General features: G+C 34.7%; 1 protein-coding gene across 1 annotated transcript in view; it reads right to left on the reverse strand.

Annotated features, from left to right (window-relative positions):
- LOC115212796 (PRELI domain containing protein 3B) overlaps window positions 1-27059 on the reverse strand; it is a 34895-nt gene that overhangs the window by 5498 nt on the left and 2338 nt on the right. The window contains exons 2-4 of the mRNA XM_029781501.2: window positions 4839-5007; window positions 3950-4036; window positions 2269-2339 (exon numbers count right to left, since the gene is read on the reverse strand). Coding sequence (XP_029637361.1) covers window positions 2269-2339; window positions 3950-4036; window positions 4839-5007 — 327 coding nt within the window. The remainder of the gene's footprint in view (window positions 1-2268; window positions 2340-3949; window positions 4037-4838; window positions 5008-27059) is intronic.

Here is a 27059-nt window from a genome sequence, read left to right on the forward strand (position 1 = left end):
AGAATCCAGAACAAAAGAAATGCATTACAAGAGTGGCCCTTATATATATATATATATTATATATATATGACTGTTGTTCTTGGAGTGAACATTTTATTATGTGATGTTTTACACAGAAGTGTGAAACCAATCAAATCAACAGTGTTGAGCCAAGCTTCTGAAGTCACTAAATAAAGTACTAGTTTAGGGCAGTGGAATGAGGAAATTGATAGAATTACAGTATTTGTTCCAGTGCTTTGTGTTCTGAGTTCAAATCCTGTCATAGCATACTTAGGTGGTAGACTTAGTCAGTCATCTGATTTAACACTAGCATCTAGTCCTTGAGTGTTTTTAATAGAGTTCACTTCATTGCAAGCTTCCTCCCTCCCACCACGCTCATCAGTTCTCCCAGAGTCATGGGCACATATATAATAAACTTATCAAACACTGGTACTGTACAGTATCCACAGCTAAGACTCTTTCACTTTCACAGGCTCTTTTACATTTTCTTAACTGTAAACAGTTATAATGAACAGGCTTAGCTAATTGTCATAAGCAACCAGGACAAGTGTTTTGTTAATTAGTTAAACTGAACTCAAATCTTCCTATGGACTTCAATCAAACAATAGAAAACCATGTAAGAATACTTTCCCTTGAAATCCTTAGGAAGTGGTTACTGACAAACATTTAAGATATTTTCTTCATAAAATTAGGAAGCTTATGATGCAGGCATCAGTAGCTTAGTGAGAACTCCCAGTACCCCAGTGTGGTGAGGTATTCTTTTGCATCCTTACCTTAATGGGCATGAAAGGCCATAGGACATTTCAAGCTTTCTCATATCTCCACTCCACCTGAGACATATGGACATGCAGTTAAAAATGTTGGATTGCAAACACAAGTGTCTGGGTTCAATCCTACTGCATAGCAACTAGAGCAAGTTTCTTCTACTACAGCCTTGGGTTGACTAAGGCCTTGTAAATGAGGTCGATAGAAACAACAGAATCATTGCACACACACACACACACACAGCAGTGTGAATTGACAAAACTGGTGCAACCAAAATGCAGTAGTATTTTGGTTTCTTTTCTGATTATGTCCCTTTGTGGATGAGCACAAAATAAATACCAAAGTACTGGACTTGATATAATTAACTAAAGCTCTTTTGGATGTGTTCCAATGCAATAAGAAATTGAAATATATTTTCTATCAAAGACATTTGGAAGTTTTGCTTTTAGTGAAGGAGGGATTATTTTCCAAGCTAACATCAATCAGTAGATCTGCAGTGTATTATATACTTAAGAACAGATACTTTACAGCTGAATTCCCTCCCAAATACAGAAAAATCTAAGTGACAGTAAAACATTTTTAGTTGGCTCAAATTGATCAGAGTAATGTCCCTTATCACAAGACGCAGCATAAAATTTGAACCAAAAAAATATCACCATACCATCTTTAATTGCAAAATTAGATTTCATGATCATTCTAGTAACAATGTTAAATATCTACCAAAAACTAGATTTTAGTATTTACTGCAATAGTCTCAACTTATCTGAACAGAAAATAGTTTTAAACAGACAAAAGATAGACTGGTATATGAAAATGTTTCTGCAGTTAGGAAATTTTGAGTCAATTAACTTGATTTCCACAGTTAAAGAGTTAACTTCTTGAATACTGAAATGTTAAAGCAAGTTTCTCATATGAGACTCTGATGAAGCTATAAGATGTTACTCAAGTATGAGTCCATTGCATTTTATAGCAGAAATAGTTGTGAGCTAATGAAGTTCATAAGATAATCGTTTATTTCTTTGTCATCTTATTTTCTTATATAAGGTGTTGACAATAGGAAACAACAACCTACTTTCCTATTAAATATTGGTTTCAAATTTTAGCACAAATCCAGCAATTTTTGGGTTGATTACATTGACCCCATTGTTCAACTGGTACTTATTTCATTGACCCCAAAAGGATGAAAGGCAAAGTTGACCTCAGTGAAATTTGAACTCAGAACATAAAGACAGACAGAATGCTGCAAAGAATTTTGCTTGGTGTGTAAACAATTCTGCTAGCTCACTACATATCTCTAATATTAGATATTGATAGCTAACATGAAGCATAGTGAGAGAGGGAGAGGGCAAGATGGTGGAGGGAAAAGGGCTTCAGACAGAGAAAAGCTGTTTTTCAGGATAATAGATTACAAAATCAAATTTTAGTTTGAAGAATATGTCCTAACATTAAAATATTGTTTTCAGTTGATTCAAATAAAATTTTAATGTTATATAGTTGACTTACCTAGATTTATCTTTGGGATCAGGACAATATGTTAAGTTTTCATCAATAGATACAATATTACAGAATGTTAACTGGAAAACAAAATGTTAGACATTGTCACTAAAGAATAAAAGAGAACTGCATCAATAATTAAAAAAAAAAAATTTTCTAGCAGTAAATCCAATTTTCTGAAGTAGTATGGGTGGGATATGTGCTTTGCAAATTTATATATTTTGAATATTGCTGGGTCAATTAATTTTATAGCTGGATTCTTTTCTCTTAGAAGTTCCTCTTCACTGTCATTGTGGTTGATCTTTGACACTGAACAATGAGGTTTCAGAAGTTCAAGCAACTGAATTACCTGCTCCTGAATTAAAGTGTGAGTGGCTGAGCATTCCAAAGACATGTGTACTCTTAACACAATTCTCATGTAGAATCAGCATGACACTGAGTGACAAGGCAGTACATTTTGAATTCATCATCATCATTATCACAATCTGGCATGGGTTGGACAATCTACCCCATGGACTTCTATACAGTTTCCATGTATCCAATTTCACAAGATATGGGTCAACTTCAAGCTAAAGAAAATTTGCCCATGATGCCATACAGTGGGATCAAACCTGAGACCTTGTGGTTGCCAAACGAACTTCTTAACCATTCGACCATACTGTACCAACACTGTTGTAATACACATATAAAAAAATATATACTCCACAATAAGGGGTAACTTCCTCACATGAGATAGGCTAGCCATTTCAATCTCTGACACACTACACTGCATTCAGATGAAGACAAAGTACTCTAACAATTTCATAGCAAAGCATCTCAGCCACATACTTGTAAAATAAATTTCATAATCTTACTGATTCATAAGAGTTTTACATATATATATATATATATATATATTGTCTTTGGTCAATAAGTGTTATTTCCTGTATGTTTCTATCTAGAAATCAAAAGAAATGACTATTATTCCCTTCAAACTTAGCTTTTGTGACATAGACATCAATGTTTTGAAGTTGACCTATTTCCCAATACATTTCAGACAGATTCAGCACTGAGTTGCTGTGACAAATATTCTTATAGCAAATATTCTGCTCAATTTCACATATTTGCCTGTCAGTTACTTGAGTGTAACCACTTGAGCGTGTCCCTTAGTGACTAACAATACGTACATCTCTGATCATGAGCAGTAGTGAGGGAGCATCATAGCCATGTGTTGAGAGAAATTCTTTGGGGTTTGAATAAGTGTAACAAAAGTTTGAAGGTGATATTAGCCATTTTTCATGTGTTCTAGGGGTAAGCAAATAGGAAATAACAGCTGCTATTCAAATTGTGTTATTAAGTCATGCATCTTAATTCTCTTAAGTAAAAATTATTAAAACTAGAGTGAGCATTCTGGTAATCTAATCTTAATTGCAATAGTAATATTACTAAGTGTTGAAAAATTGCTAGTTATGACAATCAAAAATGTTCATTTTCTCTTTATGAATTTAATATTTCTTACCTCTAATATTCTTATTTTGAGAATGAGTGAATAGATAATGTGGACATTACACATGTCACATTAACTCCACTTTTGCTCTTTTAATATGGAGATCAAATCAAATGATAGCCACCAAAATACCCACCACCACCATTATATTTCACACACACTCACGCATAAGCTAACAATACTACATTAAAAAAGATGACTTACATTTCGTGTTTGTAAGGTCATTCGTTTAGAGCGTGGGTCAACTTCTGAAATTTCACTAGCAAAACATGTTCGGTCAATGCCAACAATCTGGATAAAATAGAAAATAAAATTACAATAATTTTTATTTCATCTCTACAGAATATAATGATAATTATGATGTAAATTAATTTCTATTTCAAATGTGCAAATCAGAGGGATACTACTATTTACTTACTTTGTCATAACTATCTTTTATCTTTTATTTGTTTCAATCACTGGACTGTGGCCATGCTGGGGTACCACTTTAAAGGGTTTTAGTTGAATAAATCAATCCCAGTATTTTCTTTTTCTCTTTTTTTTAAACCTAGTACTTATTCTATTGACCACTTATGTCAAATTGCTAAGTTTGGCATAAGAGATAAATAGAATAGCAGTTGTCAAGCAATGGTGGGGGACAAATGCGCGCGCGCATACACACATACGCACGTACATGACAAGTCCCCTCACAAGGTTTTAGTAGGCCAGGGGATAAAGTAGAAGACACTTACCCAAAGTGCCATGCAATGGGACTGAAACTAGAACCATATGGTTGGGAAACTAACCTCGTACCATTCAGGCACATATTAATTACAAACTAATAGTTTTATTTTCAGTACAGTATTCTTTGCTTAGTTGATAATTACAAAAACTGTGATTAATTAGTATTAGCTACATAAATAGCTTTCATTAATGCTTCAATTTAAAAAATGTAATAGCCAAAAATTAATTTGACAACTGTAAAGATCTAATCTATTTTGACAGGTGAAAAAGAAGTCTATTAAACTGAAAATGATATAACAATCTCAAGAAAAGTATTTTCTTCAAAATGACTAATAACAGCTAATATAAAAGAAACTGAAGAAATACTTACTCTAGTTACCCAAGGCTGTAAACCCCAGGAAGTACTAAGAAGTCGATGAGTTTTCAAGACACCATTTCTATCAACATACCGATCAACAATATCAACACCTACAACACTCTGTGTAATAGGGTTAGGGTATTTTTGCCATGCAGCATTCACTACAGTTTCCCAAGGGTGTCTGAAATAAAATATTAATATTTTAAATAATTCCTGCTAGAAAATAAATACTAAAAATAATTACAATCACACTCGAAATGAAACAAAAAAGAAAAAAATCATCATCATCATCCTTTAAAATCCATTTTCCATGCTGGTATGGGTTGGACATGTAGAGAGTAAAACTGATAATACATAAGAGTAAAAGATGATTCCATAGATTTTGCCACTAAAAAGCAGAACAACATACTGCTTCTAATTTAAAATCCCCGGACAGTTAACCCAATGTTTCATACACTACAACAGTAGTTCTCAACCATTCCTTACATATGGACCCCTTCGATTCCCATTTTATTCAGATGGACCCTGATAGCCATTCAATGTTTAAAGTATCCTATTATATTTGTTTTGTGTACTGTAGAAGTATAATCAATTTACTGCACATATTTTAACAACAAAATTTCATATGGACCCCCAAGGGTCATTTGGAACTCCGTTGAGAAATACTGCTCTTCAATATCTTCATTCTCAGAACACATTCAAATGCCATAACCTTTTGTTCATAGACCCTTCTCAAGCAGAGTATTTGAATTCATAATATTTCTAATGCAAGATTTAACTACCTTAATCCCAAAACAATTGTCAGTAAAATGTTAACACATTTGAATAACAAATGAAAGCCAACCCATATATGGATGTGTATACACATATATATGTAAGTATGTACATGTATGTATATATGCATATATATATATATTATTTATATTATTATATGATCGAACGCCATGCATCCACTTCCAAGTAAGTTTTATCTTAATAATACTGATGCGACACAATCACTATCTCTATTTAGCTCTCTCTTCATCCTTCTTTTTTCCTCTCCAATCCTTTCTATAATAATAATAATAATAATAATTGTGTACAGTGCTCAGGTGCACTACAACTCATCTAAAGTGTATATATAATCAGGTGAAGTTTCGGCGGATTTCGGAAAGCATGAGGGCCTTAAAAGATGCAGTGTCATGGCAGTCAACAACTGACGCAGGCAGTTTATTCCATGCTTCAGCAACTCTGAGCGTGAAAAAATGTTTCCGAAAGTCATGGGAGCTGTATTGTTTTCTGACTTTGTAGGCATGTCCACATGTGTTAGACACATGGAGATCAAAAAGGTGTTCAGTGTTGTTGTTGGTGAGGTGGTTGATAACTTTGTGGGTGTTTACCAAGTCTGTCGCCAAACGCCGGAGCTTCAGTGAATCCATGCCCAGGGAAACAAGGCGCTCAGAATATGGTAGGTGTCTGATGGAGGGTATGCGTTTGGTTGCACGTCTCTGGACAGATTCCAGGAGGTCAATGTTCTGTGCAAGATAGGGGTTCCAAACTGATGATGCGAATTCCAAGTGTGGTCGTACCATAGTTGTATACAGTTTTAAATAGATGGCTGGAGAGCGGCTAACAAAAGACCTGCTGAGTGATGCCAAGACACCCTCGGCCTTCCTGACAATCTTAGAGATATGCTTTGACCAACGCAGATCACTGCTGACAGTGATGCCTAGGTCACGCTCGCAAGAGGATTTCTTGATATCAGTGTTGTGGAGGGAGTATGTGAACGCAGGGTTTTTTCTCCCAAAATGCATGGTGGTACACTTGTCCACAGCCAGTTTCAGTTGCCAGTCTGTGATCCATTGCTGCATTGTGTCTAGGTCTGATTGCAGGAAAGAGTTGTAGACATCAGGATCTGTCCTCTTGATTTCAAGGTACAGCTTGATGTCGTCTGCATATTTCAATACTGTGGCATTCTTTAAATTGGCATCTATGTCGTTAATGTATGCCACAAACAAGAGGGGGCCAAGGACAGATCCCTGTGGTACACCCGATGACATCTCATATGGTGTAGAGTGCTGTCCTAGAACTGTGACTACCTCCTTTCGGCTGAGGATGAAGGATTTCAACCAGTTAAAAAGGTCATCCCCCACACCCATTGCAGAGAGTTTCACCATAAGCCTTTTGTGTGGCACAGAGTTGAAAGCCTTAGCAAAGTCAAGGTAGACAACATCCACCCATGAGCCACTGTCAGTAATCTGAGTAATGTCCTCAAGGAACTCTAATTCTTCTCCCCCTTTCACTGTTCTCTATCTGTCCCTCTCTCTACAAGGGAAAGTATGCATTTTTGTGTCTCCTGTCAAAGCTTGTTTCTCCAGCATATATATGTATATATGTATATATATATATATATATATACACACATACACACACACACACACACACACACACACATACATACATACAGACACACACTATAACTTATAATTTATTTATTAATTGTAATAGTCAACCAGCTGGTAATATACACTAAAAGAGATGAGTTTTCCAGAGAAACTGAATGAGTATTCTACTTTCAATCTCTTGTTGAAACCATTCCTTTACTCGTGTTATCAAGGCAAGTTGGGATCAAGAGAGCTAATCCCTTTTGATATCAACTCACCTGTAATTGCCCTTGGTTCTATGACACAAATTACCAGTTTTAAAGTAGCCTAAATTAAAATCTTCGATTGAAATTTGTCTTAATTTGGTCCAAACACAAGCTTGATACTAATAAAGTTATTTTACTAGATTCATCATTATTTTAAAAATTGTCTGAAACAAAACCAGTGTCTTTCAAAGGAATGTGCGTGAGAATGATCTAGCTGTCGTATTTGCACAATTTCTATTTTTCTCTTCTGTTGCCTTGACTTATGTAACTGATCAAGAAATTAATCAGTTACAAAACAATTACTAACTAGACTCAAAAGAATGTAAAACTTTCTAGTAGGAAAATCAAACATATATTATAAGAAAAAAAAATTATTCACATAGTTTTAAAGTTTTATTAATAACAAATGAAATTTCAAAACAAAAATCAACATAGGGGTGTGTCCAATCTTAATATTAGATCTTTTATTTTAACAGCACATTTTAAAGAATTTTTATAAGATATTCAAGAGAGGAAGTGCCTTATGATGTTTCCAGGCTCTTCCAGACTAATGCAGCTGATGTCCAGCCTAAACATCTGTAGGTAAAATACAACAGAGTGAATTGTTGCTAAAGCTCGCCCAGGGACCAAATGATATTGATCTGGGCAACATGTTTGGCCTCTAATCCTAAAAGTCCTTATCACAATAAGCTAAGCTTAATGAACAGGCTATGTAGAGATCAAGGTGATGCAATAATTAGTCATTTGATACAAATCTTAAATTTCTGAGAATAATTTCATCATCTCCTGCAAATTAAAAAAGTTGCAGGATTATTAAAGTATTGAACTGCCAGCTTAAGGCTCCTGAGTTCAGATTTGTTTTAATCTCTGCACAATTCACTTACTGTATTTACTTATGTGTATGTAAGTCACACTATTTTATACTCAATTTTAACTGAAAAAACTAAGGTGTGACTTATACAAGGGGCAATGCTAAAACTATGAAGAGAAAAAGTTTTCTTCCATGATTTAACACTATATTAAGGGTGCGATTTATACACAATTAAAGATGGTGATTCTACTTATCTCAGTTTCCCTAGCTACAAGGTAGATATAGACTTTCTAGAAAAGATTATTTGTAATAAGTTAGAACTGTATCCTGAAAGAAATTTATATTATCCTTTAAATTCTAAGAAATTGAAATGAATCACTGTGAATTGTGAGTTTATTCTTTTTGGCATCCATCAGACCTGTCTATAATAATCCTTTCTACTACAGGCGCAAGGCCTGGAATTTTGGTGGGAGGGGATTAGTAGATTATATTGACCCCAGTACTCAACTAGAGTTTATTTTATCAACCTCAAAAGGATGAAAGGCAAAATTGACTTTGGTGGTGTTTGAACATAAAGCATAAAAAAACTGGAAGAAATGCTGCTAACCATTTGGTCCAGCACAGTGATAATTCTGCCAGCTTGCTGCCTTCAGTCCATAATAATATCAAGATCAATAGATAATTGCAACTGAAATGATATATCTAGATTGTAGTCACCATGTCTAAAGAGAAATAAATATGAAATAAGATTTAGCAAGAAAACAAACATGACTAAAAAGTTGTAAAATCAAAATAGGAAGGTCTTGAAGAAAAGATGTGTTTGTTGCTCAGTGGTAAACAAATTTAAAATAGTTATCCATATTACTTTTGTTTCTAAGGTGGTAGAACAGGCAGAATTGCTACTGCACAGGAAAAAAATGCTTCGCAGCATTTCTTCTGACTTACAAATACTGCTGGGGTCAACTTTGCCTTTCATCCTTTCAAAGTCAATAAAATACCAGCTGAACAGCAGGGATGGTGTAATCAACTTACTTCATCTCCCAAAAATTGCTGGCCCTGCACCAAAATTTGAAACCAATATTACTTTTGTTTCCAATTTTCTAGTTCAGAACCATAGGAGCTATGAAAAAAATGACATCACCCCTTCCTTCCTTATTCATCTATTACCCCTTCCTTTCCCATTCATAAACACAAGAGTATTATTATAGTAGATTATCTTGGTAACCATGGAAGCTATGAAAACAATAAAAAAGCCCAGCATAACCACCAAATCATTCTACACATCTGTGTAATTTTTCACACAATTCCACCCAGCTATTTGACCATGAATCCCAAGACAAGAAAGAATCGTCCATGTCAAATTTATATGTATGGCAGAATTAAAAGAATTTGAACATTTTTTCATAAGATACAAAGTCATAAAAAATTTTTTAAATAATAAAACAAATGTGAGTTGGCATTAATTAATGGAGGGGTGGGGGTGAATGAAGATAAAACAAGAACGCAATACTCAGAATATAACTATACCATAGACAAGCAGGAATTAGTGGTTTGTAATTAAAGTACAAGGTGGAGTTACTTATCAACAAATGACTAATGACAATTTGAAGAGAGCTGTGGAAGCTGCACTGTTCAACTTATGCCAGCATGGAATGAGAGAAATGTAATAAAAGTTTCAATGTAAGAGGAATAAAAAAACAGCAAAGTTATAAACTATACAACATTGTATTTTTTTTATATTTCATTGAGACTTACTGTCTAACAAATAAGCATGAACAGATTAACACTTAGAAATAAATACTATAAACAAACCCTGATAAGAGAAAAAATAAGTCAAGGATGAGTGACAATAAATAAGGTTATTAACTTAGATAAGGTTATTAACTATTAACAATGAAGGGGACATTTCACAAGGAATATAACAATAATTATATTGAAGCTTATTGTTGTTGCTAGACTACGCTTACGTCTTTGTCTATTATTATTGTTGCTAGACTACACTTACATCATTTACAAGGGAATTTGTGGTTCAAATAATACAGGAAAAAGGCTTTAAGACGGAACTATTACAACATTTATCAATATAACTAAAATTAACATAGCTTTATTTTCTTCTTAACCTTATAATTTCCAGGGCAGGAGGTTTTCTTTAGCAAACCAGAGGAATAAACATACTGAACATAAACATAGAGAACAAGAAGTTGTAATATATAATAATTTATATAAGTTTAAGTTTTGAAATACAACCCAGTTAAAGAAACTACATATGATACTAAATCACTACAACATTCTTTCACAAAAGGTTTTTATTTTAAAACATTATGACATTAGATATTAATAAGTATGCTTTATAATGCAATATTTTTATTAGGCAGCAAACTAGGAAAAATTCATTAGATTGTTGGATAAACAGTCTTGTGGGTTTTGTTCTAACTTTCTGTGTTCTGAGTTCAAATTTCACCACCATCAACTTTGCCTTCCACCCTTTCAGGGTGAAGATGGAGGACTGGCAGAACTGTTAGAGGGTCAAATGAAACACCATGTAGTGTCTGCTTTGAATCTTTGTCTTCTGACAGACATATCTACTATGATACTGGTGCCAAGCTCTATCAGACCAAGCTGGTTGGTATTTTTTTTCTTTTTACTTTGGGATAAACATTGATAGTATGGAGAGAGGAGACTTTCATGCAAAGGCAACTCTACTGGCCTTCCTCAAAAACAAATCTTGCCCAGGCTTATGCAGATATATGATCAACCTTCACCATGGCCCTATATAATATCTTTATTTCTCAACATGTTACATAACACTATGTAAGGTTCTACACATGCTTTACACATGTTATAAAAATGTTCTCTTAAGCTATTTTGATTTACTTTTGCTTCTGTAATGAACATATCAAATATACTAAAGGTATCATTACTTCAGTAATATACTCCAGCAAGTCTGAAAATATTTTCTAAGTGTTTAAATCAGTTACAACCTTTTTATCATCTATTTATTACTTGTTTCAGTCTTTAGACTGTGGTCATGCTAGAGCAACACATTGAAGAATTTTAGCTGAACTTATTGACCTCAGTACTTATTTTCTGTAAAGCCTGGTACTTATTCTATTGGTCTCTTTTGCTGACCTGCTAAGTTACAGGGATGTAAACACACTCAAACCAGTTGTCAAGCGGTGGTGGTGGACGAACAGACACAAAGACACACACACACACACACACACACAAACAGGCTTCTTTCAGTTTCCGTCTGCCAAAACCTCTCAAAAGGGATTAGTCAGCCTAAGGCTGTTGTATAAGACACTTTCTCAAGGTGCCATGCAGTGGAACTGGATCTGGAACCATGTGGTTGAGAAGCAAAATTCTTACCATGCACCGACATCTGTACCTAAGTCTTAATATATTTTGCTAAGTGTTTAAACCAATTATCACCCTTAATTAACCTCCTTCTCATTTAATTTTCACTTGAGCTGAACTTTTTGACAATTATGATGATTCAGTCATATGGAATTCAACAGATGCCATATATTAGCAAGAAAAACCAAGAAATACTGTATGATTTTAAAATGTACACAGATATTATTTCCGTATAATTTTGTATCTATATCAGAGCCTCTTGATGGCTTCTTGAACTGAAAGAAATAGCAGCTACATCTCCATCATTTTAACACTTTAACATTTTCAGAAAGAAAAGAGGATCAGAATTGAAATCAATCAATGGAAATTGCAGATGTGTTACCAGTGCCGGTGGCATGTAAGAGAACCTTCCGTTTCGCGACTGTTGCCAGCGCCGCCCCGACTGGCCTCGTGCCGGTGGCACGTAAAAAGCACTATCCGTTTGTGTCCGTTGCCAGCCTCGCCTGGCCCTCGTGCCGGTGGCACATAAAAAGCACCATCCGTTCGTGGCCGTTTGCCAGCTCTGTCTGGCACCTGTGCGGGTGGCACATAAAAAGCACCCACTACACTCACGGAGTGGTTGGCGTTAGGAAGGGCATCCAGCCGTAGAAACACTGCCAGATTTGACTGGGCCTGATGAAGCCATCTGGCTTCACAGACCCCAGTAGAACCGTCCAACCCATGCTAGCATGGAAAACGGACGCTAAACGATGATGATGAAAAGACACATTTACCCAGTGTTTTTGTAGATATGCGAAAAACAGGAATACCACAGCTAGAAAGCCAGTGGATGATTAATAACATAAGAAGAATTACAGAAACAATATGTTGACAGATACTTATATACGGTGATTAACTATTGAAATGAAAGGAAAATAACAAAAGGTATTTGAAGTTTAGTACTATTACCAAACAATACTTAGATTAACAAAAGAAGCCATGACTCATGTAGTATTGTAGAGGCTTTATTACATCATTTATCAATATAGCCTAAATCAATGTAGCTTTTTTGTTATTGAACATAAGCAAAGAAAATATAGATTTCAACTGAATGATAACTTCCAGGACAGGGTTTTTTCTCTTTGTTTCTTTGCAAACTGAATGAATAAACATATAAAATGAGAATACTGTAAAGTCATTTTGTCAAAATAGGAATGCCACTCAGTCAGAGTTACCTTGAGATTAAACAACTACTAATTTTTTTAGCAAACCTATAAAATATCTTTGAATTTAAACTAATGTATAAAAATCCTCATAATTTTCTTTTTTTTTTTTTTCTTCTTCCAAATTAGTCAAAACTGAAGATTGAGAGACATGGGTTCAATTCTAATTCTGCAGCACATATTTCCTTTTTCAATGGTGATGTTAATAAAGTATAGGAGGTGGACTTTTTACCACACAGCTATGGCTGTATGGTAAGAAGTTTGCTTCCCAGCCACATAGTCCTGGGTTCAGTCCCACTGCATGGCACTTTGGGCAAGTGGCTTCTACTATAGCCTTGTGAGTGTTTCTGGTAGACACAGAAAACGAAAGAAGCCTATCGCATATATATATATATATATATATATATATATATATATATATATATATGTGCCGGTGGCACGTAAAATACACCAATCTGACCGTACAACAGGCACCCATGCCAACCCCCTTGCTTGCGAAGACATGTTGGGGCAAGCGAAATCGAAATCGAATTGAACCAGCCAGGATCCCTGGTCTGGTGGTACGTAAAAAGCACCATCCGACTCGTGGCCGATGCCAGCACTGCCTCATCTGGCTTCCGTGCCGGTGGCACATAAAATACACCAATCCGACCGTGGCCGTTGCCAGCCTCGCCTGGCACCTGTGCAGGTGGCACGTAAAAAGCACCCACTACACTCACGGAGTGGTTGGCGTTAGGAAGGGCATCCAGCTGTAGAAACACTGCCAGATAAGACTGGAGCCTGGTGCAGCCTTCTGGCTTCCCAGATCCCCGGTCGAACCGTCCAACCCATGCTAGCATGGAGAACGGACGTTAAACGATGATGATGATGATATATATATATATATATATATATATAAATGTATGTATATATATCTGTGAAGTATGTGTCTTTGTGTTTGTGTTTGACCCCCACCACTGACTGACAACCAATGCTGGTGTGTTTACATCCCTGTAACTTAGGTTCGGCAAAAGAGACTGATAGAATAAGTCTTAGGCTTAAAAAGAAAGTAAGTACTGGGGTCAATTAGTTTGACTAAAAATTCCTCAAGGCAGTGCTCCAGCATGGCTGCAGTCTAATGACTGAAACAAGAGATACAAAATAAATATAGATATTTACACATTTTCATGTATTATTTTATAAATAAATCATCACCTATATGTTCCCACTAGATAGAAATAGGAAATGGGAGATGCGAGACTGCATGTCAGATCTACATAATCAATATATTGTAATGTATCAGTAGGCTGGATATACTTCCATGTGATAGTTCCCTCAAGATACCAACCTTATATCTATCCACATTTTCAAGCCTTGTTACTATTGTTTGTGTTTTATATATTTCTGTTGTAATTTATGATTAAACATTTCCAAGACAAATTATGTTAGTCTCCAGTTTTTTTTTTTTCTAACAAAGCAAAACCTTATTTAGGACACTGGTTTCTGAGTTTTTAACCAAAAAATATTACTGCCCTGAAGTCAATATAGAATCTCAAGAACAGTGTTCACAACTCTAAATTGATGCATCTACTTTAATCACCAAATTATAAAAATAGAGTTCCATTAGTTTTAACTTGTATTCCAACTGTTCAGTTAACAGATGGCTATTTCACTCAGTTAACTTACAAGTGGCTGAGTATTCCACAGACATGTATACTTTTAATGTAATTCTCGGGGAGGGTCAGCATGGCACAGTGTATGGCAAGGCTTAACTCATTGAATTCAAGCTACAGTCCATCTGACAAGCTCCAAACAATTTCCATCAACCTTACTTCACTCACAAGGTTTGAATCAATCCGAGGCTATAATAAAAGATGCCTGCTCAAGATGCCACATAGTGAAATTGAACCTGGAACCTAGTGACTGCAAAGCAAATTTCTTAATCTTTCAGCTGTGCCACAAAATATTACACTGCATCTAAAAATTGTATATAATCATAAACAATTTTGGGCTTTTAGTTTCCAAATACTTTGAACTTCCCAAGCCAACGAGGGTATCTCTGTGGTTGTTCCACCAGCTAAAAATAGCAACTAAATGTCCCTCAAATTACACCATACTGTCACATTAGATAGTGTTGTCCTACACATCCCTAAAATGACAAGCTGGAATACCTTTGATCATAGGTCTGCTCAAATAGAGTTGACCTGGGATTAAATAATGACAACTTTGCACAGTTAACCCATCCCATACTTCTTTCTACATTTATTCTACTTATGTTGAGTAAACAGCAGCTATATTAAACTTATTCAACTCTTCCCTCCAATTCAGAAAGATCCTTGAAAATTATTAATTTTCAATTTCTTTTTTCCTTTGTCCTCATAGTTTTAAAAACATTTTTCTCAGGCGGATGTCAGACAGATTTGCAACACAGTAACTCTTCATTAATACATCTATCTTGCATCATTTAATTTTCAGATGTAAGCCATTTCCACCACACCTTAGATCTGATCTAAATATTTGCTTCAATTCACCATAGAGTTAAATCCTATCTTTCCCTATTCACCATAAACTTTTTATCTTTACACAACTTCCAAGAGCTCTTTTATCATCTCATAGCAGAACATCAGTAAAATATTTTTCATCCTAAATTTCCATTTTATACATTCCTTGTTCAGATGAACCAACATTTTCTTAATGTTTATCAGTTCTTCATGGTGATGCTCCCTAACGTTTTTTTTTTTGTTTCTTTTTTTTGCAACCATGGACTGGTTTCATGCAAGACAATTTTTCCATGGCTCACACACATAGAACAAAACAATAATGCACATAATATATGAAGGGGTTTCTGGCTTTAAGGGTATCATGAAAGGCCTGGTTGAAGGCCCAACCTTCCAAGTTCTTTTGCAGGGCTTAGAAAAACTGAAGGACCACTGCAATAAGTGTGTGAATCAGAGAGGGGAATGTGTTGTATAAAATCATAATTAACTGATCCTTCTCTATTTTCTTTTACCCAAAGTTAGGAACTTATCAGCATCTCCTTGTATAATTTGCCCTGGGCAAAATGCTTGGCAGTATCTTGTCTGTCTTAACGTTAAAGTTCAAATTCTGCCAAGGTTGACTGCCTTTCATCCTTTTGAGGTTGATAAAATAAGTGCCGGTTGTACACTGGGGTTGACCTAATTGACCTCACCTATCACCCCCAAACTGCTGGCCTTATACCAAAATTTGAAACCAATATATAATCTAATTATTATATAATATAAATATATTACATATATAATACATATATAATACAAAAACATCCTGCAGACTGTGATAGTTAATAAGATAGAAATAAAATTAAAAAATTTTTTCTTTTTGTGCAAACCAGTACCAAATGATCCAGGGCTTAGTACTTGGTCTGTGGCAAGATGGTTGGGGACTCCTGCTTATTATTCTTCAACACAAATGTTTACATAATGCAATTTATACCGATTTACTGGATTTATTATTATTTTTTTTGTTTTTTGTTCTTGTGTTTTTGTTTTGTTGGCATTTGCATTTCATATGACCTGGAAATTTGCAAGGCTATTTATAAGCCTGCAAGGAGTGGCGTTAACATACCGCAAACTTCCTTGAATGAACAAAAGATAAAGAAAAAGGACAGGCTGCTTTCCTTCCTGAACGAGTTATTTTGTTATATATTGTAACCATTTAAAAGTTTAATTCCCTTTATTTCATACTTAAAGTTCCTATTTTCAAAATTATTTTAAAATATTTCAATCAGCATGGTTATATGCTTAAGAAGTTTATTTTGCAAACATATGACTTCAGGTTCAGTCTCACTGCCCAGTACCTTGAACCAAACAATACCTTGTGAGTGAATTTGGAAGAAAGGAACCGTGCAGAAGCCTATCACATTTGTCTGTGTGTGTGATGCAAAAAAAACAGTGTTGTTTGTTTTCATCCCCATAACTTAGCAGTTCAACAAAAATGGACAGATAGAATGTACGAGAGTCTGATCTGATCTTCAAGGAAATGCTCAAAGCCCCCAGTCCAATGTCAAGAGAATAAAGGAATAATTAAGACCTACTGTATACCTATAAAAACTGCCATTCCATTGCTTATGGCGATGAGGGTTCCAGTTGATCCAATCAATGGAACAGATTGCTTGTGAGATTAACATGCAAGTGGCAGAGCACTCCACAGACACACGTACCCTTTCACATACTTCTCAGGGAGATTCAGCACGACAGAGTATGACAAGGTTGGCCCCTTGGAATACAGGTACTACTCATTTTTGCCAGCTGAGTGGACTGGAATACTGTGAAATAAAATGTCTTGCTCAAGGACACAACACACCGCCAGGAATTGAACTCGTGACCCTATGATCGCAAGCCAAATACCCTAACCACTAAACTACGCACCTTGACTTATAGAATAATTCCATTAAATACATTTATTTTCTGTTTGTTTCATTGCTTTGAACAACAGATTTAACAAATTCTGTCTGGAACACTAGACTCAATATTTTAAATATCTTTATTGACTTCACTGTAAGACAAAGTAGTCTCTAGCAGAACTTGTTCTTAGAGACTCTGGACAAGATGCTTTAATATATCAAATCCAATTTTTTGTCTCATCTTCACCCTAATCAAGTCCTCTGTCCTACTACTGCTTAAATATGAGGAGTACAGTTCTTTTACTTATTTCACTCATTGGACTGTGGCCATGCTGGGGCATTGCTTTGAAGTGCTTAGTCAAACAAATCAAGCCTAATACTTATTTTCTATTTTTAAGCCGAGTACTTATTTCATTGGTCCCTTTTGCCAAACTGCTAAATTAACAGGGATATAAACAAACCATCACTAGTTGTCACGTGGTTGTGGGGGAACAAACACAACACAAAGACACACACACATATGTGTATCTCTGACAGACTTCATTTCAGTCTACCAGATCTACTCCAGGTCAGCTTGGAGCTATAGAAGACTTATCCAACGTGCTGTACAGTTTGACTGAACTTAAGATCACACGGTTGGGAAGCAAGCTCCTTAACCATATAGCCATGCCAGCACATGTGGAAACAGTCAGCACAATTTCCATTCTTGATACTGTACACAAATTTAATAAGCATATGTAACACTATTCTTAGCCACCTACAAGCATGTAAACACAGTGCAACAATACTGCCTTAAAATGCCTGTCTTCCACTCTTAGTAATATAGATATTTCTACATCAGGTTAAAATATTTTGTATGTTGACAAACATGTATTGGTAGCGGCTGTGACAAGAGCTTTTGATCTCATAAGAAATAAACAGCTAGCAACCTTCGCATAAGAATGCACTTTGAGTTATTAACTCAGCTGAAAAAGGAAATATGAATCAATGTATAGAACTAATAGATTAGTTTTTAGTGTTTGACAAGTTACTCCTGTATTGTTTGTATGCTTGGGTAGACCCAACTGAAATTACTGTACAATGACTATTGTATTTCAGAAAGCACTCACAAGTAGGACAAACACCATCATCATTTTAACATCCACTTTTCTATACTTGCATGGGTCAGGTGAAATTTGTTGAGACAGATTTTTTTATGGAAGGATGCCTTTCCTGTTAACAACCATCACCTGTTTCCAAGTAAAGTAATATTTTCCCATGGCAGGACAAATTTTCACAGAAGATTGTGAATGAAGGATGTTGTGTGCATGATGGTGACACTTATTTACAACTATTGCATGATGCCAAGACAAGGAGATATACACACATGCACAACCACACACACACAGGTTTCTTTCAGTTTCTGTTAACCAAAATCCTTTCACAAGGTTTTGATCAGCATGGGGCTATAGTAAAAGACTTGCCCAAAGTACCACACAGTGGGACTGAATTTGAAATCACATGGTTGTAAAGCAAACTTCTTAACTACACAACCATACCTGCACCATAAAAATTGATGTTCCCATGCCAGGAATCAAACCTGGACCACCAGGGAGAAAGACTGGAATCCTCACTACTTGACTATGAATTTAACATAGCAATACCAGTCCAGGCAACTGTCTAAAAAGATGCTAGATTAGATTGTATAAGAAAATGTGGATAATAAACCACTACATAAAATTAGCTTTTGTTTGATTAAAATAACCTGTCTTTTCTCAAATTCTGTTGTTTAGGTTTTTTGCAAAAGTGGGTGGCACGCATTTGTAAAATGCCATTCAGTGAAAAGGGGAACTGAGCTACAAAAGGTTGAGAAAGAACTATGGCTCTAAAGTATAAGAAATGATAGTCAATAGAATATAATAATTAACTCCTGAAATTCTGATAAAGCAATTTCACCTATTGTTTGTTACTGGTTATTTTATTGGTCCACCTAAGATTTGAAACTAAAAAGATAAAAGAACAAAATGAAATACTGTGACACATTCAATTTGGCTTTCTATTGCCTCTATGTCTCCACAATCTGAAGTAATCACGAACTAAACTAAATACTATCCTTAGAAGAAACTACTGTAGAATGTTTTTGTAAAAAGAAATAACTTGATATTATTATTAAATTCCAGAACACACTATAATTATGAAGGACTAATATTCGTTATAAAGCAAAGCTAAGTGCAACATTCATATCACCAAAGGAATCTAATTCAACGTCCAGTGTTTGCTTTTCATCAGCAACTAAATACAACACTCCATTCAATCAACATTTCAAATATACATACAACCTGTACTGTGACGATAGCTTTAAATGTCATAACCAATAACATTTTTATATCTCATTAGGAAGCACTTTTGTTTTGTTTAACATAATCATCATCATCACTTAAAGGGGAAAGGGTAGTGCTCATAGTGCTCTTTTCAGGGCTTCTGCCACGGGTGGGAGAAAGTTATCCCCAGATTGGAAACCTGGTATGAATATTTGCAAGAGCCTACCATCAGAAATACAGCATTACGTCTAGTTTACATTTCAAATATACATACTATCATCTGTTTAATTACATAATGAGCTCTGAGAAGGAAAAACAAATTGTTGTAACTGTAGTCTGTGACTCAGTACAACAGAATGACATTTTTCAGCCTAATGAAACCAAAAGCCTATAAAACAAAAATAGATAAATTAAAAAACAAAATAAAATTATTAAAAGTGAACTATATGAGATTAGAGTTGAGAGCGCATTGCTCTCCATGCGAAGTTACTAGAGTAGACTACATTACAAACAATAGAGTAGATCTAGAAAACAAGAGAGAATTGTCATACCCAGAATTCACATAAAGACAAAGCCAAATATACTGGTATCAGTGAATCTAATTTCATTGTGCAAAACAAAATCTGTATTATTTGTAAAATATTATTTAATTAAAACAAAAAAAATTAGTACTATAAGTGTCAAGCAGCTGTGTAAAATTATCAACACAAGTTTAGAGCATGACAGCAAAACATGTATCAGCAGTGAGTGAGAGACAGTGATGGATTTAGAAATAACATATTATTACAAGAAAATTAATGGAGAATAAACAGATCAAGAAATGACAAAAAGGGTGGGGTGTCTATGAATGCTGACTTGAAACTCAAATTCCTCCACTTCATTTCCTATTCATGATATGCATATAAAAAATTTATATATTTAAAGTATTCATTGACTGTGACTTACAGTATTTGCCTTCAAACTGAAATAGTTCTTGCTACTCACAGAACTCTACAGGCCTGTGGTAACAGAAGTTTTACAGACATTGATCTCTCAATGACACAAATTTGTAGGTGAAGTATATATAGTTTATAGATGAGAGATATTCTTTGTAGTACTCGAGATATTTAGACTTGAGCAGATAGAAGAGTAAATCTAAGGACAAGCAAGATAGGCAAGTTGACAAAAAATGTGTGTATGTTTACAAATGAAAAGGTCTGAATTACACAGAATAGAAATATCAGGAATTAAAGGGGTTGAATGAGAGTTTTACAAGTCCAGCAGCTGTTTCTGGGGGCTTGGTGGTCCAAAATAATGATTGTAAATTGATTCCATCATCGGATAATACCAGCCTCCATCTTCAGGGAAGAATCTTACATTTGAGGTGTTGACAGAAAGGAAATTAAAGATGGAATGATTTTGTGGAGAACTAAATGTATTTGAAGGTATTTAGATAGAGAATAGTGCGAGGAGAAAATAAATTTCAGGGTTAGGAGTTACTAAATTGGACCTTTTTATATGGAAACATATGTACATTTTTTGTATTAAATGTACTTTTAGCACAGGAAATGCAGAAGAATATAACTAAATAATGAAAGGCATAATACTAATTCTGGCACACCTCTATCTCTTTTTTATCATTCTATAGCTGTGAAATATTGACATCATAAGCCAAACAATGAGTAAGAAAAAGAAGAAATAAAAAATTAACTGCAGTCTAATATTAACAGCAACACTTCAAACTCAAAGACAATGAAAATAAGATTCTCAGTAAAAAGAAATAAGAGCTACTTTCAGAGTGAAACAAAGCAGGATATATTTAGTGACAACAGAAATAATTATGAAGGGATATGTCAAGTGTCGTTGAGGAAATGTGGACAATAGAACAATTGTATGATTCTAAATAATCATCCTCAAATCTGAATACTACTGAAAAAATGTTTTAATTGATAATCAAATAAGGATATATGGAAAGGAATCAGTAATTAGATACTATAAGAGATATTAAATTTATTGACTTAGAGAGATATAATTTCTGTACAATGTAAGATTTTTCAGATTGAGTAATTTTACTACAATTCATACAAAAGAGGTTGTTTTGTTCATGACAAATCATATAGTCCACCCTCTCCAACACTACCTCAATCCATCTTTTGGCAGAGGTAGTTGTGCCTCTGGCGAGACTAGAGAGGATCTGCTTTTCCTTTGTTGATTCCAGTTATTTGCTTCTTTCCCATACAACTGGGGGTGTAGAAACATTTCTTTCACAACCCAGGACTGAGAGGGAGGTGACTTAGCCAAAATAGTTCTTTCTTCCTGTAGTGATCTTTATTCCTGCTACAGGCAGGTCAACACTTTCGACTTGACACCAAGGGAGAGTTAGCTATCCAAAGGCTCATAGCAACAGATGTTGAAAATAGATATGCAGTTAAAGTTGATTTGAAGCACCAAGAGGAACATCTATATACATGTATATGTATATATATATATATATATACACATGTGTATATATATATATATATATATTATATATATATATATATATATACATACATATATGTATATATACATACATATATGTATATACATTTACAAATTAAGAAATGGTGTTAAACGCAGATGTTATTAAAATCTTTATACTTCCGACATGTTTCGAAGAAAACATTGGTATTATTCCTGAGGGAATAAAATAATGTAAAACAATATAGTCATCTTGTCAGGGAAGGAACGCTGGCAAGTTATTTTTTAAAAAAAACTGTTAACAGATTTAATGTCAAAGGCAATTTAGGAAAAGAGGAGGAGAAAGAAAGAAATTAACAGAAAATTACAAGTGGAGAAATATAATGTGATTGATGAGTGGAAATAAAGCTTAAAGGCATGTAAATAGATACATGTAGTGGAAACAGAATGTAAGAAGTCAAAAGTCAAATTTTATAGATTGGTAGAAACTACTTATAGGCACTAAAGGTATGTATTTACCAATGTTTGTAATGATAAACACATTCTTTAAACGTGTTTACAAGAGAATTCTCTAAGAACAGAATGAGATACTGTTCTTCGGTACAGAGTGGACAAAGGGATTTACCTTTATCATATGGAAAGGATCTAGATAGAATATTCCATTCCAAACCAAATTAACTTACTAAGCTCAGTATTGTTGCATTTATTGATATGTCTAAAGGTAGAGTAATGGTTAGGTATTCTTTTGGACAACAGAGATGAAGAACTACCTATGTAAAAAAAAAGACATCAGAACCAGAAATAATTTTACCTTGATGAATAGGGTTTCTAGTCTTAGAATTACTGCTAAGGAAATGAATGCGATTGGAATTTATATCAACAATACTAATACTGAATGGTTAGTGTTAATATCAATGTTATTATTTTCATTAAGTGGATTTGTATTTAACAACTGATTATTATGCAAAGAGATGATTTGTGAAAGGTCTTTGGTGTTTGAAAACCCTATTCTAATTTGATATGAATTGATAATGGAATGGGATCTTGAATTTTTGGGGAAATTCTTATTTATAACTTCACAAAACTGGTAAGGGAGGTTACAGTTGATCTGCTTACCATATGGAATTATCAACCAAACAGTTTTACTAGGATATACCTTGTTATTAGGGTACTTTCATAACACAAAAAGGGTCTTAAAGAACAGTTATCTCACTTATGCTGCAAAACTACATTTTTTGATTTAGAGTTGTTATTTGAACAAACATTTATATTGTTATTACCATTATAATGTGTTTTCATGATCTGATTAATAGAGGTAGAATTAATATCAATAGGGTTAATATAGGTAATTTTTTTCTTTATAGCCTGCTTTAAGTAAGGTAGAATTATAAAATTCGGCTTTATCGTTGAAGATATCAACATTGGCAGATAATCTAGAAAGTGTAAGTGAAATATTTCTAACTAAATTCCTTGTAATAGCCTTTGAATGATTACTGAAAGAGCTAATATATTTTGAATTAGTTGAGGGTTTGTGGTAAGGGAAGTATGAATCATTATATAAGTTAAGGGTAATATCCTAAAGTTGACTTTAGTTATATCATTGTCGAAAACAATATATATATATAATGTATATATACATATGTGTATATATATGTACTACGCACCACCTGCCCCAAAACAGAGATACACAGATGTAGTGCATACTTCAAACCAGTCCTATCAACATGTTATTGAAAGGGCAGCTGCTGAACAAGAATCGTTTTTGTGCATGGCACAAAAATTGTACAGCAGCTGACCTGGCTACACCAATCACACAGATGGGACTATCTCCAATACACAAGACCACCACAGCAAATAGACCCAAGGTGAGCACCACTGGCAACAACACAGACATCACATTGGTGCTCTTACTGAACATCAGAGGACTGTTAACACTTAGTAACAGGACAAAAATTCCTTTCCTGAGAGACCTTGTTGCATGCAATCAAGCCTTATGCAAAGCACTCATGGAAATACACCTGAAACCAGATATAGCAAATGCAGAAATACACATACCACAGTATGTTGTATTACGGAATGACAAAAAAGAAAGGAGTCATGCTGAAGTTGCTATGATGGTAGCTAAGTTACTAGTCAGGCTGTGGCCTACTCTAATTTTATTCCTAAATATTACTGCATATTTATTATTTACGTTTTAAGTGTTTATCTACTATTTTCATTAACAAGCAAATTATGTTGGATTTTAGGTGCTTGGTGAAAGGGATTACAAGCCAGATCTTATCACTATTACATGTATTGTTAGTATTGTTATATCTGGTATAGAAACTACCCTCATTGTTTGTAAGACATGTGAAATTATAGTTATGACTATCGATTTTATTCCTATAGTTGGGTTTATCTTTCCTATCGGCCCTGTTCGTGTTATTAGGGTTATTTCTGTGTGGTTTATGTGGACTCAATGACCTGGTGTTATGGTTTTTATCAGAGTTTATCTTTATTCTTTGGGGCTCTTTATATTTATTCTTATCAATGTGTAAGTTTGTATTATTCTTATTATAGCTATTATTATTTTTCAACTTATTTTTAAAATCCGTATTATTAGTATTGTTAATGTTGTTAATTTTATTGATTATCACATTATTAGTATACATGTTGTCGTTGTTTGTAATATTATTGGTGAATTGTGTATGGGATTTAACATTGTTTCTGTTGCTATTATTTTTATTGAGCTTATCTATGCTGTTCTTGTTATTGGTGTAGTTTGTAGTGATGTTTGGTGTGTGGTTAGTGTTAATGGTATTATCGTGTGGATTTCTGTTATTTAGGTTACTTGAATAGTGATTGGGGTCTAGGTATTTAACTTTTTGTTTAAATCCTGCTTTATCTAGTGCGATTTTATAGATATCCTTATGCTTATTTAAAATATGTTGGTTGGAAGAGAGGTGTGATATTCTATTGCTAATGCTATGTACTAAACCTCTCTTAATAAAGTTTGGATGGTTACTGAATGCGTTTATGTATTCGAGGTTATTGTTGAGTTTTATATAGGGTTTGTGGAGTCCTGTGGCTAAGTTGCAGTTTGTGTCTAAGTAGTTAATGGAGTTGTGTTTCTTTTCAATAGAAATAGATAGTCCAAATCTTTTAAAGAATTTGTGTAGTTTTTTTATTGATAAGCTCTAGTTTCCTATTTGAGGGTTTATTTATTATAAAAAGTGCTGTATAATCCACCCTTGAGTTCTGGAAATTCATCCTATATGCATGATAGCAAATAATGCCTACCAGGTTATTTACTTTTCTCTCTAGGTACTTACACTCTGTCGAGTATGCACACTGACATTACACATCTATCAGAGCATATTGGCTTCCTTCCTTGTGAGCTTACACATGTCCTCAGCAATCACGGCCCTTGCTTCACTGCCATGTAGCATGGCTGTTTGCACACATGCATCATACAGTCTACCTTTTACTCTGAGCGAGAGGCCCTTTGTCTCCAGCAGAGGTAAGAGGTCTCTTAACTTTGCCCAGGCTATTCTTATTCTATGTATGTATATATGCATATATATATATATATATATATATATATATATATATATACATACAATATATACACACACATATATATATATATATATATATATATAATATATATATATATATACACACATACATTTATGTATATATATATGTATATATATATACACATACATACATACAATATATACACACACATATATAAATATACATATATATATATATATATATATACACATACATTTATGTCTCACTGAGGAGACGACTAGAGACCGAGTCCTCTGGAAGTGTGCTGTGCGCGAGAAGACCCGGCAGGACAAGTGAGTCCATAACCCGTGGCCTTCTACTTGGGATGGAGCCAGCCTACGTATGCATACCTTCCCTTCTTGGGACACAAAACTCTACTTATGAAGACCTGTTGAGGCAAGTGAGGATCAGAATCGAAATCGATCAATGGAAATTGCAGATGTGTTACCAGTGCCGGTGGCATGTCGATACTCTACTTGTGAAGACCCGTTGAGGCAAGTGAGGATCAGAATCGAAATCGATCAATGGAAATTGCAGATGTGTTACCAGTGCCGGTGGCATGTCGAAACTCTACTTGTGAAGACCCGTTGAGGCAAGTGAGGATCAGAATGGAAATCGATCAATGGAAATTGCAGATGTGTTACCAGTGCCGGTGGCATGTAAGAGAACCTTCCGTTTCACGACCGTTGCCAGCACCGCCCCGTTTCGTGTCCGTTGCCAGCCTCACCTGGCCCTTGTGCCGGTGGCACATAAAAAGCACCATCCGTTCGTGGCCGTTTGCCAGCTCTGTCTGGCACCTGTGCGGGTGGCACGTAAAAAGCACCCACTACACTCACGGAGTGGTTGGCGTTAGGAAGGGCATCCAGCCGTAGAAACACTGCCAGATTTGACTGGGCCTGATGAAGCCTTCTGGCTTCACAGACCCCAGTAGAACCGTCCAACCCATGCTAGCATGGAAAACGGACGCTAAACGACGATGATGATGATGATGATGATATATACACATACATACATATATATAGACACATACATTTATGTATGTATGTATATATATATATATAGATATAGATATATAAGTATAAATATATGTGAATGTGTGTACGTGTACATATATATATATATATATATATATATAAACAAAATATTCAAACACCAAGGTTTGAAATAAGATGTTACTACTCTTAATATCATCTGTGGATAAAATTTAAAATTGATGTTATGAAAAGCAGTAACATATATGTGTGTGCGTGCATGTATGTATGTATATATATAAAATATATATAAATTCTAAAAACAGTAAGTCGTAAGTAGAGACGAGGAGCATCTTTACTTTGTCGCGTTATGCTGAAAAAGAGCTCTTGATTACCTAAATATTTCCCCTTAATGAAAGCTCTTTTCTCCTTTGGTAGAAACAGGTGATTTTCTCTAAGGAATTTGACAGACATCCTACATTAGAGATAATTGCGTGTCCTTATGCGTAAGCGAAATGTATAAGAATCTACGAAAATCACCAAACGTGCTTAAAGAAAATTATGAGAATTTCGTAAGAGCACATTATATTAGAAACGAACATGTTT

The sequence above is a fragment of the Octopus sinensis genome, linkage group LG1, assembly GCF_006345805.1.
Source record: "Octopus sinensis linkage group LG1, ASM634580v1, whole genome shotgun sequence".
NCBI lineage: Eukaryota > Metazoa > Mollusca > Cephalopoda > Octopoda > Octopodidae > Octopus > Octopus sinensis.